The 18,403-nt window shown below is 44.0% G+C and overlaps 1 protein-coding gene across 1 annotated transcript; it reads left to right on the top strand.

Annotated features, from left to right (window-relative positions):
- Nucleotides 1-867: 867 nt before the first annotated feature.
- NFYB (nuclear transcription factor Y subunit beta) lies at nt 868-16,658 on the top strand. Its single transcript, XM_066591440.1, has 7 exons — nt 868-1,019; nt 7,360-7,453; nt 8,747-8,880; nt 10,103-10,300; nt 13,099-13,180; nt 15,339-15,418; nt 16,235-16,658. Exons 2-7 carry the CDS (start codon nt 7,360-7,362, stop codon nt 16,265-16,267), a joined length of 621 nt encoding a protein of 206 aa, XP_066447537.1. The 5' UTR covers nt 868-1,019; the 3' UTR covers nt 16,268-16,658.
- Nucleotides 16,659-18,403: the final 1,745 nt, after the last annotated feature.

Raw genomic sequence — 18,403 nt, 5'->3', positions numbered from 1 at the left:
TTGCATCGTGACGCGGGGAAAAACAATCGCAGTGTGTCCTATCTTGCATCACCCATTGCTTTCACCAGGGCGGCGGCAGCATCGCAGGGTGTGCTAGGTGCACGCGGCGCGGGGTTACCCATTGAAAGCAATGGGAAACACTCTGTGATCCTCCACCGCGGCTGTCAGCTGTGCCGGAGGATCGCTACTTCCTTCAACAGATGGTTTTTAACCCAAAAAACCCTTGTATCCGTGGGGATATTGTATGTTGACGAGCGTGATATTGGACCAAGTTTCACAGCCGATATCGCACTCGCCCGTGTGGAATTATCCTAAAAGTGCCATGTATACACAGGGCTCCCCTGTATTTCGGGCGTATTCATGCACACCCATTGATTTCAATGGGCTTCTATAGTACGTTACATGTACCAAGATAGGATATGCTGCGCTTTTTTCCAAAAGTCGCATGAAATAGCCATATCTGCGAATGAATCCCTTGACATAAATGGGCTTTAGTGTGTTTAGGCTGGTGTGAAGGAGCCCTCAGCTCCCTGTGCACACGGCTTCACCTCATGCCCCCCTTCCTACAATGTACTGTAAGGAGCACGGAGGGAGGGCAACATTTAGATGCAACAGTCACAGAGACATGAAGGGCAGCAGAGGAGGGAGGTGAACGTCCTGCTCAGAAGAGCCTGCCCCCCCACCCCACTCAAAAGTGCTGACGTGGTATCTGCGAGTAATGGCAGCGGGAGTACAAGCTGACTCTTCAGAAGAGCCTAACGGCGGGAGGAGTTGATGTTTTCTAGAAGAGCTACGGCCAATGACGTTTATGTGTGAGGGAAGTGTGGGCGCCTGCGCAGTGAGAGCAGCGGAGGGGTGCTGACCCCATCTCTGGAACAGCAGCCCTGGCCTGTGAGCGGCAGGAGGAGAGGCCGGCTCCCGGAAGCGCCGCTCCGCGCTGGGACTGGCTCCTTCGCAGCCATTTTCTGTCCAACCAAACAGCCGATTCGTGCAGGGAGCCAACCAGGGCCGCACTGGAGGTTTGTGCCTGGCTTCGGCCAATGATCGCTAACCGATTCTCCCTGTAGCTCAAATGAAATGTCCGGAGCCGGCAGTGTGTGTGCCGCCCGCCGGAGTAACGCGCCCGGCAGTGTGCAGTAGCGGCAGTGCTCGGGCGGCTGCGGCGGCGGTCCTTTGTCAGCAGTGCGCGCTGTGTGCGGCGGCGTGTGCTGGGGAGCTGCGGTTAGAATGCGGGGGATGTGCGGGAAGCCCCTCTGTCACCCCCGGGCCGGAGCACTGCTGTGATGGCGGCACACACCGACACTGCGGCCTCTATTGTCTCCGGCGGGGCGGGCTGGGGATCCGTTATACGCCGTCTGCAGGCCCCGGGGCTCCGGGGAAACTGCTCCTCCGCCCGCCGCTCCCCTCTCCGCCTCGCATCGGCGTAACCGCCCGTGATCTAATCTTATATCTACCAGTGTATATGCAGAGCAGGGCTATATGTACCAGTATATATACAATATCATATCTACCAGTGTATATACAGGGCAGGGCTATATGTACCAGTATACATACAATATCATATCTACCAGTGTATATGCAGAGCAGGGCTATATGTACCAGTATACATACAATATCATATCTACCAGTGTATATGCAGGGCAGGGCTATATGTACCAGTATACATATAATATCATCTACCAGTGTATATACAGGGCAGGGCTATATGTACCAGTATATATACCACATCTACCAGTGTATATACAGAGCAGGGCTATATGTACCAGTATACATACAATATCTACCAGTGTATATGCAGGGCAGGGCTATATGTACCAGTATACATACAATACCACATCTACCAGTGTATATACAATATCATATATACCAGTGTTTATACAGGGTAGGGCTATATGTACCAGTATACATACAATATCATATCTACCAGTGTATATGCAGGGCAGGGCTATATGTACCAGTATGCATACAATATCATATATACCAGTGTATATGCAGGGCAGGGCTATATGTACCAGTATGCATACAATATCATATATACCATTGTATAAACAGGGCAGGGCTATATGTACCCAGTATACATACAATATCATCTACCAGTGTATATGCAGGGCCGGGCTATATGTACCAGTATACATACCATATCTACCAGTGTGTATACAGGGCAGAGCTATATGTACCAGTAAACATACAATATCATATCTACCAGTGTATATGCAGGGCAGGGCTATATGTACCAGTATACATACAATATCATATCTACCAGTGTATATGCAGGGCTATATGTACCAGTATACATACAATATCATATCTACCAGTGTATATACAGAGCAGGGCTATATGTACCAGTATATATACAATATCATATCTACCAGTGTATATGCAGGGCAGGGCTATATGTACCAGTATACATACAATATCATATCTACCAGTGTATATGCAGGGCTATATGTACCAGTATACATACAATATCATATCTACCAGTGTATATGCAGGGCAGGGCTATATGTACCAGTATGCATACAATATCATATCTACCAGTGTATATGCAGGGCAGGGCTATATGTACCAGTATACATACAATATCATATCTACCAGTGTATATGCAGGGCAGGGCTATATGTACCAGTATATATACCATATCTACCAGTGTGTATACAGGGCAGGGCTATATGTACCAGTAAACATACAATATCATATCTACCAGTGTATATGCAGGGCAGGGCTATATGTACCAGTATACATACAATATCATATCTACCAGTGTATATGCAGGGCTATATGTACCAGTATACATACAATATCATATCTACCAGTGTATATACAGAGCAGGGCTATATGTACCAGTATATATACAATATCATATCTACCAGTGTATATGCAGGGCAGGGCTATATGTACCAGTATACATACAATATCATATCTACCAGTGTATGGGCAGGGCTATATGTACCAGTATACATACAATATCATATCTACCAGTGTATATGCAGGGCTATATGTACCAGTATACATACAATATCATATCTACCAGTGTATATGCAGGGCAGGGCTATATGTACCAGTATGCATACAATATCATATATACCAGTGTATATGCAGGGCAGGGCTATATGTACCAGTATACATACAATATCATATCTACCAGTGTATATGCAGGGCAGGGCTATATGTACCAGTATATATACAATATCATATCTACCAGTGTATATGCAGGGCAGGGCTATATGTACCAGTATACATACAATATCATATCTACCAGTGTATGGGCAGGGCTATATGTACCAGTATACATACAATATCATATCTACCAGTGTATATGCAGGGCTATATGTACCAGTATACATACAATATCATATCTACCAGTGTATATGCAGGGCAGGGCTATATGTACCAGTATGCATACAATATCATATATACCAGTGTATATGCAGGGCAGGGCTATATGTACCAGTATATATACAATATCATATCTACCAGTGTATATGCAGGGCAGGGCTATATGTACCAGTATACATACAATATCATATCTACCAGTGTATGGGCAGGGCTATATGTACCAGTATACATACAATATCATATCTACCAGTGTATATGCAGGGCTATATGTACCAGTATACATACAATATCATATCTACCAGTGTATATGCAGGGCAGGGCTATATGTACCAGTATGCATACAATATCATATATACCAGTGTATATGCAGGGTAGGGCTATATGTACCAGTATACATACAATATCATATCTACCAGTGTATATGCAGGGCAGGGCTATATGTACCAGTATTAGAGATGAGCGAACGTACTCGGATAAGCACTACTCGCTCGAGTAATGTGCTTTATCCGAGTACCTCTCTGCTCGTCCTGAAAGATTCGGGACGCGCTGCGGAGCGGGGAGCTGCAGGGGAGAGCGGGGAGGAACGGAGGGGAGATCTTTCTCTCCTTCTCTCCCGCCCGCTCTGCCCCGCTCCCCGCTGCGACTCACCTGTCAGCAGCGGAGCGCCCCGAATCTTTCAGGACGAGTAGTGCTTATCCGAGTACGTTCGCTCATCTCTAACCAGTATACATACAATATCATATCTACCAGTGTATATGCAGGGCAGGGCTATATGTACCAGTATACATACAATATCATATCTACCAGTGTATATACAGGGCAGGGCTATATGTACCAGTATACATACAATATATCTACCAGTGTATATACAGAGCAGGGCTATATGTACCAGTATACATACAATATCATATCTACCAGTGTATATGCAGGGCAGGGCTATATGTACCAGTATACATACAATATCATATCTACCAGTGTATATACAGAGCAGGGCTATATGTACCAGTATATATACCATATCTACCAGTGTATATACAGGGCAGGGCTATATGTACCAGTATACATACAATACCACATCTACCAGTGTATATGCAGGGCAGGGCTATATTTAGCAGTGACTATATACAATATCTAATCTTATATCTACCAGTGTATATACAGGGCAGGGCTATGCGTAACAGGATATATACATTACCATATCTACCCGTGTATATACAGGCCAGGGCTATACATACCGGTATACATACAATACCACATCTACCAGTGTATATACAGGGCAGGGCTATATTTAGCAGTGACTATATACAATATTTAATCTTATATCTACCAGTGTATATACAGGGCAGGGCTATGCTTAACAGTATATATACATTACCATATATACCAGTGCATGTACAGGGCAGGGCTATATTTACCAGTTTATATACATTACCATAACCACTAGTGTATATAAACAGTGCTGGGTCATATGTGCCAGTGTATATTACTATATGTCTAGCGTATATACGGTGCAGGGTTGTACGTACCAGTGATTATATACAATACCATATCTACCAGTGTATATACAGGGCAGGGTTATACGTTCCGGTGACTATATACAATACCATATCTACCAGTGTATATACAGTGTAGGGTAATACATACCGGTGACTTTATACAATACCATATCTACTAGTGTATATACAGGGAAGGTTATATGTACCGGTAACTATATACAATACCATATCTACCAGTGTATATACAGTGTAGGGTTATACATACCTGTGACTATATACAATACCATATCTGCCTGTGTATATACAGTTCAAGGGTATACGTACCAGTATATATACATTGCAGGGGTATACGTACCAGTATATATACAATACCATATCTACTAGTGTATATACAGGGCAGGGCTATATGTACTGGTGACTATATACAATACCGTGTAAACAGTGCAGGACTGTATGCCCCGGTGACTATATACAATACCATATCTACTAACTAGTGTATATATACAGTGCAGGGGTATACGTACCAGTATATATACAATACCACATCTACCAGTGTATATACAGGGGAGGGTCATATGTACCAGTGTATATTACTATATATCTTGTGTATATACAGTGTAGGGTTATTCGTATCGGTGACTATATACAATACCATATCAGTGTATATACAGTGCAGGGGTGTACATATCAGTGTATACACAATGCAGGGCTATATGTACCCAGTATATTTATACAATATGTACCCAGCCTATATACAGTGCAGGACCTATATGTACCGTGTGTGTTTGTGTGTTAGCTAGCAGGCTTGGTCCAGGTCCCTTCCACTTCTCTGCGGAGCAATGATGAGCCAATCACAGCTATCTCATTGGTTCATCAAGCACTGCATTGATTGGTTCTCGAGTGCTGCTCAGCCAATCAGAGCAATCACTTCCTAGAGGCGGGATTTATAAATCCTGTAACCAGGAAGTGATCTTCTGTAGGCGGCCCAGGACTGCAAGAAGCGCGTCGGAGCAGCGTGAGGGACCTGGACTGAGCCTGAAAGGTAAGCATAATAAGACTTTCCCAGAAATTAAGACCTAGCATCCCTTGGGGGCAAAAATTAATATAAGGCAGGGTCTTTTTTTGGGGGGGAAATACGGTATATGTATAGTTCCACGGGAACTATGGATGGAGACCTGGGATTGTCCTGGTGGAGTTATAGGGAACGCCCACAGCTGTTGATTGGCTACCTGACATTCCTGCCCAGATGCAGACTAACAACAGTACCCGGCGTTGTGGCATGTCACCCTTCTGCCATGTACGCTCTCCACTTGGCTCATTTTTTAGCTGCTAGTGTGTTTCTAGTGGCTCTGTCAGTGTAGTTGTGCCAGGCTGCCATATCTGCTCCAGGCCTCGCTGTCAGTCTGTCCCCGCGGCCCTGCCATCTTGGCTCCGAACCCCGCTGTTACATTTGCCGCTGCTCTACCATCATCTTCCCACAAACTCCAGGCCGGTCCCGTCCCCTTCTGTCACTCTAACCGCCGGACTCCCATCAGCGCTGCAATGTGTCATGCTGTTCCGCCCCAGGAGCTGGCCCCGCTCTCTCTCTACCCGTTCCCCGATGGCTGTCAGCTACTTTTTTTCAGCCTCCGTCCAGGTAGCCAATTGCCAGCTCTGTGCGTTCCCTATAACTCCACCCCGACAAACCCACGTCTCCACCCATTGTTCCGCTGGAGACAAGATGCACCAGTACCGTAGGGCTGTATGTGGCACTGTGTGTGTGTTTGTATAGTTCAGGGATATGTGTACCTGGTATATATGTATAATACTATATGTACTGTTCATGTCTGGAGACTTAGGTATAAGCGCCTCAATCCTGCCTTTGCCGTGAAGTGGCACATTGGCCCCACTGCTGGTGCGATGGTCAACCCTAGTTGTGGTACGAGGGACAATGTCTCAAATGTACTTTGAAATGAAAGAATATAACAAATAAATGAAGATGAATACAAATCATGGATTAATTTTGAAGAGTCAAACCTCTAGATTTAATTTGGTGATACAAAGCAACCCCCTCTGGCTGATGAAACAGCTTTACACAATCCAGGCATTCTTTCTACAGTTAAATTCAGATATTGTTCAGGAACTTCTTCCCAACATTGTTGCAGAAGCTCCCACAACTGTGCTGCACGTAGTTTGCTTTGCTTTCACCCTTCTGACCAGTTCATCCCAAACAAGCTCAATGGGGTTTAAGTCTGGAGACTGTGCAGGCCATTCAACTCTTTGAAGCCTACTGGCTTCTTCTTGTCTTCTGACATAACCTAGAAGTATGTTTTGAATCATTGTCTTGCTGTAATATGAACCCCTGACCAACTAGGCGTACACCAGAGGGCAGGACTCGAATATTTTGCCTACAATTAAAATCTTTTTTTTTTTTTTTTTCTTTTTGCCTTTCTCTTACCTTGTGTCTATATGATATCATATGTGACCTCATGATTGGGATCTGACCCATATAAAATATTGATCTTAACCATTCCATTTCTGTTTTCAGATGGATGGTGATAACTCCACAACAGATACGTCCCAATTAGGAATTTCCGCTGATTACATTGGAGGAAGCCACTATGTAATACAGCCCCATGATGGTAAGTCTAGACACTGTATGATCTGTATCTCACTTCTTCACATCAGGCGGGTTTTGTTTTAGTCTAGAATCCACATCTGCTTTGTCATTTTCGTTCTTCTCCATCATAGGAGCAGAACAATGAATGATGGGGTTCCGGATTCCTTATATGTTGGACCCCAGTGGTGCCTGACAGACCTATTGATTATAAGAGGGTCTCGCATTTTACTGTGAAATATAGTGCTCTTGGCTGTGCTATGTTTTCCTGTAGATTTAGTGGAATCTGTGACTGAAGCTCCTAAGGAGACCCTATCACAGGATTGTGCACCCTGCAATACATGATACATTCGAATCTTCCGAACCGAGGCCTAAAATCAGGATGAGCCCCTTCTCCCTCTACAGCAGCCATATATACCCTGTTTTTTTTTTCTTGCTCAAAAAGAAAGCACTGCTGTGATTCTTTGTAGCTATAGAACTGTGCAAAAGTTTTCAGCAGGCGTGGAAAAAAATGCAGCGTTGTAAGAATGCTTTCAAAAACAGAAGTGTTAACAGTTTATTTTGGCCAATTAAGAAAATGCAAAGTGAATGAATAGCCCTTATGCCCAGGGCCGGAAATCTGCGGCTTTACACCTAATGGCTCAATGTTCCTGACCTCACCGGGCCATCTCCAATTCCCCTCCCTTTTTATTGCAGGCTTACCTGTCTTCCTCCTCTTCGTTCTGTGCAACGGGAGGGGGCGGAGCCAAGCACCGTTTTTTTTTTTGTTTTTTGTTTCCCCCCCCTGCCTCCTCCCATTGATGGCTATGGACAAGGGGTGGGCACTTAGCTCCACCTCCATCCTGCCCCCTGTTCATAGCATCAATTGGAGAAGGCGAGGTGGACCAGCACTTAGCTCTGCCCCGTCTCGACCCCTCCCATTGCACAGAACGAAGAGGAGGAATACGGGTAAGCCTGCACGGGTGGGAGAGTGGGGAACAGATGGTAAGTTTAGCAGCCACGCTGCTAAACTCCCTCCCACCTACGGCCGCTGCCATGGGCTCCCATAGGAGCCCATGCAGCGGTCGCCGTATTCCGGCCCAAACATACTTCCAGAACTAGGTTTTGGCTCCCACGTAAAAACGCCTGGCGCTATATTGGCCGGCCGAGTGTGTTTTTACGTCTCACCAATACGCCCATGTGATCTGAAGCTTTAGAATCCATTGCATCAGATCACAGCGCATATCGGCTGGCCGTGAAAACGCCGTCCGATATGCGCTCATGTGAAAGAAGCCTTTTAGAGAAATGTTACTAACTCGGCTTGTCTTACTTGTTTCAGGAGACACAGAAGACAGTTTAAACGATCCAGACGACACAAATGGCTCAAAAGAGAGCTTCAGAGAGCAAGATATTTACCTTCCAATCGCCAATGTGGCAAGGATAATGAAGAACGCCATACCACAAACAGGAAAGGTAATGTCCACAGACTGCACGTTATCTTATCTACCATACAGCCTTACTCTGCACAGTCAGTACTATGCTTCTGGCAGGAGAGGGGCGAAGATATTTAGTGTGGTTTCTGTGAGACCCTACCAGAGAAGACCGTTCCCATTTCAGTATTTTCTTTGGCATCATTTGGCTATAGGCATTTCTTTCTTTTTTTCTCCCAGGGTCTTAACTAAAGCCCTGAGAATGATATTCAAAGCAGGTTTATGTCCGACTTGGAGATACTGGCTTAAAACAGCTGTAGATTTGTAGTTTGCCAATACGGTCTCTAGAAAGTACATCATGAGTAGCGATTAGCAAATCCGCTTCCGAATATTGGCAGTTCATAGAATGCAAATGAAAAATCCATTTTAATTCACTTTTCTCTAATCCTGAGGAGTCTATTCTCTGTGCTAACACTCATATTTTGGTGGGCTGGCCATTCGCCATAATCATTTGTAGACTGAGTGTATGGCTTGCTCTGTAAAGAATCTGTAACTAGAAGACAACTTCACTGTATGGAAGTATGGTCTTTGTGCTGTGGAAGAGTCACTTCCTTTCACCATCTGTAGGGGGGGAAAAATCTGCTTTAGCATTCAGATATTTAAAGGGGTTGTCCACTTGTAAACGAATGCTGGCCTATCAGCAGGATAAGCCATCAATAATAAATCGATGGTGGTCTGCTCCCCGAGACACCAGTCGGTCGGTGTGCACATACAATGATCTGATTTCTGCAGGAAGCAGACAGCTCCGTTCATTATGCAGTGGCCAGGCTCGGTATTGCAGGCCAAGTTCCCATTCATTTCAATGGGAACTTTCCCTGTTATACTAAGCCAGGTCATTGCAGTTAGCATGGAGTTGTCTGCTTCCTGCAGAAGTCAGCTCATTGTATGTTCAATGCTGGGATGTTACACAGTGCTAGCTGCAACGTCCAACAACTTGGGGTGCCAGAGGACTGTATCTTGCAATTGGCCGGTTGAGTAAGACTAGCATGATATCTTTCAGCTATAATGGCACAAGGAGCGCTCTTCTGGATGCCAGCAGTCCTGCTGGACCCTGTTGCCTAAATCTCTAGGCAAATGGATCCGGTAACACAAAACCCCTACTGTCTTATGCTTCTTCTCATCCAAGGATTGTCCATGCACTCTTGTAGGTTGTACATGACATTACAAATAGTCCTTAACAGTTTCCCTATTCTCGTTTTTATTAGATAGCGAAAGACGCCAAGGAGTGCGTGCAAGAATGTGTGAGTGAGTTCATTAGCTTTATAACGTCTGAAGCAAGTGAAAGGTGTCATCAAGAGAAGCGGAAGACCATCAACGGGGAAGACATTCTCTTTGCCATGTCAACCTTAGGATTCGATAGTTACGTTGAACCGTTAAAGTTATATCTTCAGAAATTCAGAGAGGTAGGTCCTGTCCGTGTGTGAACGACAGCAAAGTCCTGTGTAACTGAAACCGGAGGCTTACTTGTGGACAGAGGCCGAGTAATGCGTAGTAACAGGTGCTAATCGCTTCTGCATACTTCCCTGATGTAATATGTACGGCACGCACATAGCTGGCAGCACACTTGTGCTTCCTGTCACCAACATATATGAGCCATAAACTGAAGGATAGTTTAATTCCAGCAAACCGATCTTCCTGCAGAAGGGACAGACTTGGTGTTCCAAAATATGCTGCGAACACTCACTAGACGGCAGAGCTGCATTAAATAGGAAATGGAAAGATGATATTAAAACAGGTTCAGTAAAGGACAAATCTGGATCTACCCATCTTACATTAAAAAAACTGAAAACAATAAAAAATGCATTTAGGGAATCCATCTGTGAACCCTTTACCCCAAACTGCAGTAAGTAGTTTAAAGAACACTTGCTTCCGGTCTGTAATTTTGATCTATATACTTGCTTGCCAAACAGGCTGCGGCCGGCGGGCTGATGCGAAGACTGGCGTAGTCCTCAGCATTATGTGCATGTGCTCAGTAGTCCTCTCCATGCGTCACACAGCCTTTTGCGGGAGCGTAGCCGGGGAATGCGAGTATTACGATATTACACGCTGCATCTGCTTAACCTATGCACATATCACTGTAGTTTGAGGGTGCTCCAATCCACTGTCTGACATCTAAAGACATTCTGATTTGAAGGCTGTACAGCTCCGATGTCAGAAGGTGTCCGGCAGGGTATTCTTACTGTAGATTACTGGCTGCTCTGTTGTCGAGGGCCTCTCCAGCATGTCCGATACCACATTAGTTGCTCTAGCCAGCAGATGGCGCCATTGTATAATGGCAGAAAGAGAAAACCCCCTAGGAAACCCTGAATACAAAATTGGATGGCAAAGGGTTAAAACTGTCCTTAAAAAGCTATTTCTTATACCTTGTCATCCTAATCCTCTCCAGATAGCTCATGCTTGCTGTATAGGAAATGTATCCCTTTTTCTCTTCCCTTTTTCATTTCTGTATGGTTCACTATGAAAATTAACCTGAATGAGAGTTATGGAAACTGTCTAGAGGAAAAAACTTTTTTCCTGTGACAGAGCAACTTTCCATCTTTTAAGAGCACTGTAAGGAATGAAAGCTGCACTGCGATTGGTTGCTATGAGCAGCCAAGACAGTTTCTGTTTTTAGACTGTTTCATTAAAGGGATTCTCTTATAAGAAAAAAAAAATCCTATACTTACCTATTCCTCCCCAGGCAGTCTTCTTATCACATCTTCTCCTGTCTGTCAGTCTCCCGGGTCATGTCACCTCCAGCCGTCCGGATCCTCTTCTTCCTGTTATGTAGTGTACATTGCCAGCATTCGCCTTACTGCAGGCCAATGTACCCAGTCACTAGTGACGTAGCGTTCACTGTCTAGCAGGGAACGCCGAATCCTATGCCAGGCTATTGCCGAGACTGCGCATGTGCACTGTTTTGCCGTGAGTGTTATATATACTGTTGCCACGAGACATCGCACAGCAATGTAGGGTACATTGACTTGCAGGAAGGAGACTGCTGAGAATGGAAGTAACGTCACAGAAAGAATAGGATCCGACCGTCTGGAGGGGAGGTGACCGAGGGGAACTGGAGGAGCCAGGAGAAGATGCAGTAAAAAGACTGACAGGGGAGGAATAGTTAATTTTTAGAATTTTTATTTTTTTTTCTTCTAATGACAGAACCCCTTTAATCTCCCCTGTGTCTACTGAGCCTTCATACCTCTCAGCAAGGAGGACAGTGATGTCATGACGTGACTACCAAAGGGGCATTTGACCTCTGTTTGCTACAAAGTTAGGTCAATTTAAATGAATCTGTTTGCCAGTATTCACAATCTGAGTCTGTAATTTGGTCTGCCCCTGGCCAGCACCGTGTTTGCACACTCTGCAATTTTATACATTTTCTCTATATTGATCATATTTCAGGATTATTCTAATTAAAATCAAAGCTGATTGAAATTATTTAAATTTGTTCTTGTACCACTACCCTGAGTGAACCTCCTTTTGGTATATTGGGGAACTGCATATACTGCGGTGTTCCTTGGAGCTATTGAACCTAATAGCTCAATGTCCATGCTGCGGAATTCCGCAGCGTGAAACAAGCCACGGCATGTTCTAATTGCCGCGGCAATACGTGTGTCGGGCTTCCATTGTAGTCAATGGAAGCCGGCCGTCACGCTATACTTCCGCTGTAGCACAGTGGAAGTATCTCGTGAAAATGCGGCCACACCATCTAGCACTGCCGGGGCGTCACACGCTGTACTGCGCATGCGCACCGGCTTCAGGGACAGGTATAGCGCCGCGGATTTGGGAGGTCAGTTTGGGGGGGCGCTATTGCGGACTCCGCTGCGATATTCCGCTAGCGGCGTCTGCCACGGCTGTGGGCATGAGGCCTTTAGCTTTAGGTCCACTTCATCTGCTGTACTAGTTAGAAAGGATCCATCAGCTTTCTATCTTCTATGGCATCGGTGATTATGGAAGACTTGATGGCAGTATTAGCTGGGCATTAGATGACTACGGTATGATTCCTGCACTCCTCCCGTTACCAGCATTGCTTAGGATAAGGAGGCTGTTTGGATTATACAGAGAAAAGAATTGAAGGCGGACATAATAAATTAGATTTCTGTACTTCTCTTGTCCCATGTTGCCAAGATTACAACTTTTGCAATAGGAGTATCTAAAATGTGTCCTTGCAAACTGTAGTAAGCTGCATACACTGATCAACCATATTCTGCTTTAAAAGGCAATGAAAGGTGAAAAGGGCATCGGAGGGGCAGTTACAACAGCAGATGGCCTTGGAGAAGAACTCACAGATGAAGCCTTCAGTAAGTACATATGTAATAACGGTATACGTATGGCTAAAGACTGCAGATGTCCAATAAACAATTCTTTCTCCGTTTGTATATCTACAAATACCCATAAGTTGTGCCTGTGGTCATTGAATCCTTACACTGAACAAATATTCATTATACATATGCTCCCCAGTAAGCTACCTAACAGGTAGGTGTGCTAGATGCTGTTACATAGCATAGTTGAAGAAAACAAAGCCTTATTTCCATCAAGTCCAACCAGGGGATGGGAGAGGAGGTGTTTGAAGAGAAAGGTGTATGGGTATGTTTTAAAACTTGATCAGGAGGAAGGTTAAAAAAAAATCCTGAGGCACGAGCCCAAAAAATTCTTTCCTTTCTATGCCAAGGGACGACCTGACTGCATCAAGATTCAAACACTACTTGCGTATAAGTAAGCCATGACGTTGGAGATTTTATTTTAAGAACTCGTATAGTTTGGTAATGACATAATTTAGGAAGGGAGTAGCCACATACTGGAGACTTAGACTCTTCCTCTTACAGAATTCTGTAAGACATCTAGTGTGTTAAACTAAGAGTGGAGGAGAGGAAGAAGGTTAAACAGGATTGTTTCCCCTTAAAGAGAAGCAGGACAATTTTACCAAAATTGGATCTGATCTTCGTTTCAAGGGAATCTGTCACCAAGCTTTTGCTTCTTTATCTGAGAGCAGCATAAAGTAGTGACGACACCCTGAGTTCAGAGGTGCTCTACTTGGCGATACACAGTAGTTTTCATAAAATCACACTTTATCAGCTGCAGCACTGAGTCTTTGTATTTACGAGCATCAGGCTTCTCCCACTGTTGATTGACTGCTTTATCCCTATACTGGGCTGAGGAAGCAGTCCATCTTTCAGCAGCAAGGGGAACCCGCTACCCATAAATACCGAGGACTCCAGTGTGCACACGCGGCATTAAAAGGGTTCCTCCAAAACAACTTAGCACCTATGGACAACTTATAGATGGGTAATAAGTGTCTGACTGCTAATAGTGTGACGACTGGAACCACCACTGGTCACGAAAACAGAGGTTTGAAGTGTCACATATAAATAAAGCAGCGATCACACATATGTGCTGCCTCTGCATTTATCTCTATGGGACTGCTGGAGATTATACTTGATTATCATCAGCAATTCTAGAGAAATGAATGGCGTGGCAGTGCGCACATGTAACCTTTACTCCATTCGGCAGGGGGACTTGGGACCCCAATTCTCACGATTGGTGTTGGTCTAAACGCCAGGACGTTCCCCAATCAGATACTTCTCACTGATCCTGTCAGTAGGTGCTAAATTGTTTTGGTGGGACAACCAGTAATAATGTGATTTAATGAAAACTATTACATATTGGCAAGTAAGTATAAGCTAGTAGCCGATACCCTGAATCCAACATTCACTTACTTAGGCTGCTTTCACCTTGCACTTCCAGCTCCACCCCTGTCCATGTCTGTGCTTTTTTTTTGGGGGGGGGGGGGGAGTTTAGAAGGATGGACAAGTAAGTGGATGACTATTTTCTATCTAGCAAAAAAGACTTGTGGAAACTTTCACAGAAATCTTGTGAAACTGAGATCAAAGTTTCACAGCCTATAGTTCCAGTTTAATACTGTCTTTAGCATAAGAGAGGGAAGCCCAGACTGACAGCAGGGGCGCACCTGAAATAGCAAAGCGAAGGTGATACACTGTTGGACTCGTGGTGTCAGATTCCTTTAAAAGGGGTTATTCCACTATCCATAGGATCGGGATAACTTGCTGACTGGTTGTGGTCCGCTCACTAGGGCTCAGCATCCTGAAGTGTGCACACAGCCACTCCGTTCGTTTCATTCAGATCGTCAGAGATGGCAGAGTTCTTGTTCTTGGGACAACCCTCTTTAAGCACAATATAAATGGTCCTCATGCACAATGCATATACAGCTATTGGAAGGCAGCTTGTTTCACACGTTTGCATTTTAGGGTCTCTAATATGGCCACAACACCTGGAATCTACATGATTCTAAGGAACTGAAACTACTGGTTCTATGGTAGCCATAATACGTTTGTTAAAAACACACAACCTGTGGGTCTGCTGCATCTATAGGCATTGCATGAGCTTGTACATTCCTTGAGATGTTGTAGTAATGTGTAATTTGTGTTTCTTGCTTTTTAGCAGGTCAATTACCAGCTGGCTTAATAACAACAGATGGGCAGCAGCAAAATGTTATGGTTTATACAACCTCTTATCAACAGGTAAGTTTGAGGAGCTCTGTATAAGTAATTTTACTTCCCCTTATTTGTACTAATGGATTTAGCATATGGAAAATATATGCGTTTGCTAATGGGAGGCCATTCTCCGAAGCTGATGTCTGTTTTGCATTATGATTGTGATTATCATCAACAGATCAATATGTCATTTACATAAGTAGTCTAAAGGCCCTTTTGCATGCAACAATTATTGCTCAAAATTCATCCAAACAGCCAAAAAATGAGCGATAATCATTACATGTAAATGCGGGCATCATGCACTTTTCACTCGAACAATGGATTTTAGCCCGCATAAAATTCATCGTTCAGCCGCTAAAAGACAGCAAATTTGTTCCATTTGAATTAATTTCGCTCATCTTTTAAAAGACTGCAGTATAACAGTGTACTAATTGTGTTTACTCTGCATACATAGCGAGTACAGGGTGTACTCTGCCAGGAGGAGAACAATGGAATCTGCCAGACAGATATTTGCTCAGCTGGGGGTGTGTTTAACACAAGCCCAGCTGAGCAAATAATTTGTGAAGGAAAATTTAAGATGATTAAGGTCATTTTATACGCAAATGAAGATTATTAAAGCCATTCACACTTTATGCAAATATATTGCTATATATTTAAATCTTTCAGCCATTAGAAAGATTATCTTGCCGTGTAAAAGACCCTCGCTATAATCTAGCCAAGATAAATGGATGGCCACCTATATTATAGAATTTTTCACATTACTTTAGCTGATTTGCATATGCAGTTAGCGATATATTCTCTTGATTTTCTCACTAAAACTTAATACTTGTTTTCTCTCCACAGATATCTGGGGTTCAACAGATTCAATTCTCCTGATTATAAATGGCCTGTACTATCTGCAAACATGAGTCAGGAAGAAAGCTATACATATTTGAATGCTATGTTGAATTGCATTGGAGTGAGAGTTCTTTGTTCAGTTTTTTTTCCCCCTTTCCATTTTCGTTTTAACTTAATTTTTTGTATATTGAGTTGCTGTAATGTAGCTTTCTCGGGCATGTGATAAAATACCACCTTTTGTGGTTTCTTTTTTCCCCCCTCCATAGATTTTAAGTATTAGATTTTAAAACCATTTAGAGTTGGTTTTGTTTTTATACAAGAGTTGTTCTTCTGACTCCTGTATGCATTGTAAATTAATGATTTATTACTGTCTGAGATTTGTAGACAGTTTCTTATTTTCATATTGAATCATGTAACTTCTTTTGTAAATCAAATAAAAAAAAAAAATTACCTTAGTTGCGATGTGTGAGTTGTGAGTTCTTCCAGTAAACCTCTCGTTCTACTCAATATAGCCCATCCCAAAATAAATGGACTTTCCCAACACTCATGCGAGAGCCCGCCTCTTTCCAGGCAGGAAACTCCCTGATCTGTTCATCTACTCCGTTCCTGTCTGTGGGACAGGTTGGAAAAATGCTGAGGTAGCTACGGCTTGGTTACTATCTCTGCTCTCCCAAGGATTCCTCCAGATCGCTAAAGATTTCTTCCTGACTCCAATCTGGCAATTGGAATAATCCCTGGATCAACAACCCTTTTGAAGTTATTAATGACTATAACATATAATATTTGTACAAAAAGAAAAAGATAAAATAGGCCAGCACTACCCAATAGAAATCTATAGGTGCACGTTAAACCATGGCTGCAACATACAGTAGAAGCAGAAACCAAAAATGGCAACAGTACGCAAAATAAATTTACTATCAGAGGTATACATACCTATAATCAGTGCTCGAACCACATTAAATAATGCAAGCTTCTTGGTATATAATTTGATCGAATTACATTGGCCCATCCACCAGCATCCAGGTGACCAAGCTTTCAGATGGGTCCTAACGCTGGGTAGTGCTGACCTATTTGATCTTTTTTTTTTTGGAGAAATATTGTTAAGTTTTGGCTGCCTTCACTTGGTCTTGCTCACCTGCTGCCCATTTACCTTCTGTCCCTCCTACTGGAGCATATGAATGGTATCCTACCTTCCCTGGTTTCAGTTGTAGGCTTAGTCCCAAGAGAGAAGCATTCTGAGAGGTAGGAACTCTGCTTTCGCAGGTTGAGATTTACCACCTGGTATTAGCGTTAAGACCCATCTGAAAGCTTGGTCACCTGGACGTTGGTGGATGGGCCAATGTAATTTGATCAAATTATATACAAAGAACCTTGCATTATTTAATGTGGTTAGAGTATTGATTGTATATGTATGTATACATCTGATAGTAAATTTTTTTTGCGTGCTGTTGCCATTTTTGGTTTCTGTTATATAATATTGTAGTGCTCAAGAAAGGTGTCCAAGCTCCTCTTGAACTCTATCAAATTTGTCATCACCAGGCCCTCAGGTGGAGAATTCCATCGTTGCACTGCTCTTACAGTAAAGAACCCCCTACTATGTCTGTGTAGAAACCTTCTTTCCTCTAGATCAGTGGTGGCAAACCTATGGCACGCGTGCCAGAGGCAGCATGCAGAGTCCTCCATCGGCCGCTCACCACATTAGTGAATGCCTGCAGGGGCTGCGGCTCCCCTGTCGGCATTCACTCATTAGCGCGCTGATATCTGCGCTGATCCCAGCACACACTGTGACGTCAGTGTGCAGCCGGGATCCTCCTCCCTCATCCCCCGACGGCTCCTACTTGGTTCCGCGACTGCAGGGGGAGGAGGTATCCGGCAGTGTGCACCAGTGATCGGGCGGCGTCACTATTATTACTGCTGGGGAGACCGCTCTGGGGAGGTGTCACTATTATTACTGCTCAGTGGCCGCTCTGGGGGGTGTCACTATTATTACTGCTGGGGGGCTGCTCTGAGGGTGTCCCTAATATTACTGCTGGGGGGGTCACTATTATACTGGGGGCCGCTGGGGGGGGGGGTCGGGTCGCTATTATCGCTGAGGTATGTTTACATGTGGTGGAAATGGGCAGGGCTGTTTCAAAATAGACAGGGTGCAGATTCTGACTGCTTTTTGGATGTGGA

This window comes from Eleutherodactylus coqui, chromosome 2 (assembly GCF_035609145.1).
Source record: "Eleutherodactylus coqui strain aEleCoq1 chromosome 2, aEleCoq1.hap1, whole genome shotgun sequence".
Lineage (NCBI taxonomy): Eukaryota > Metazoa > Chordata > Amphibia > Anura > Eleutherodactylidae > Eleutherodactylus > Eleutherodactylus coqui.
Note: the sequence above shows the minus strand (reverse complement) of the source record. Positions and strands in the feature narration are given on the sequence as shown.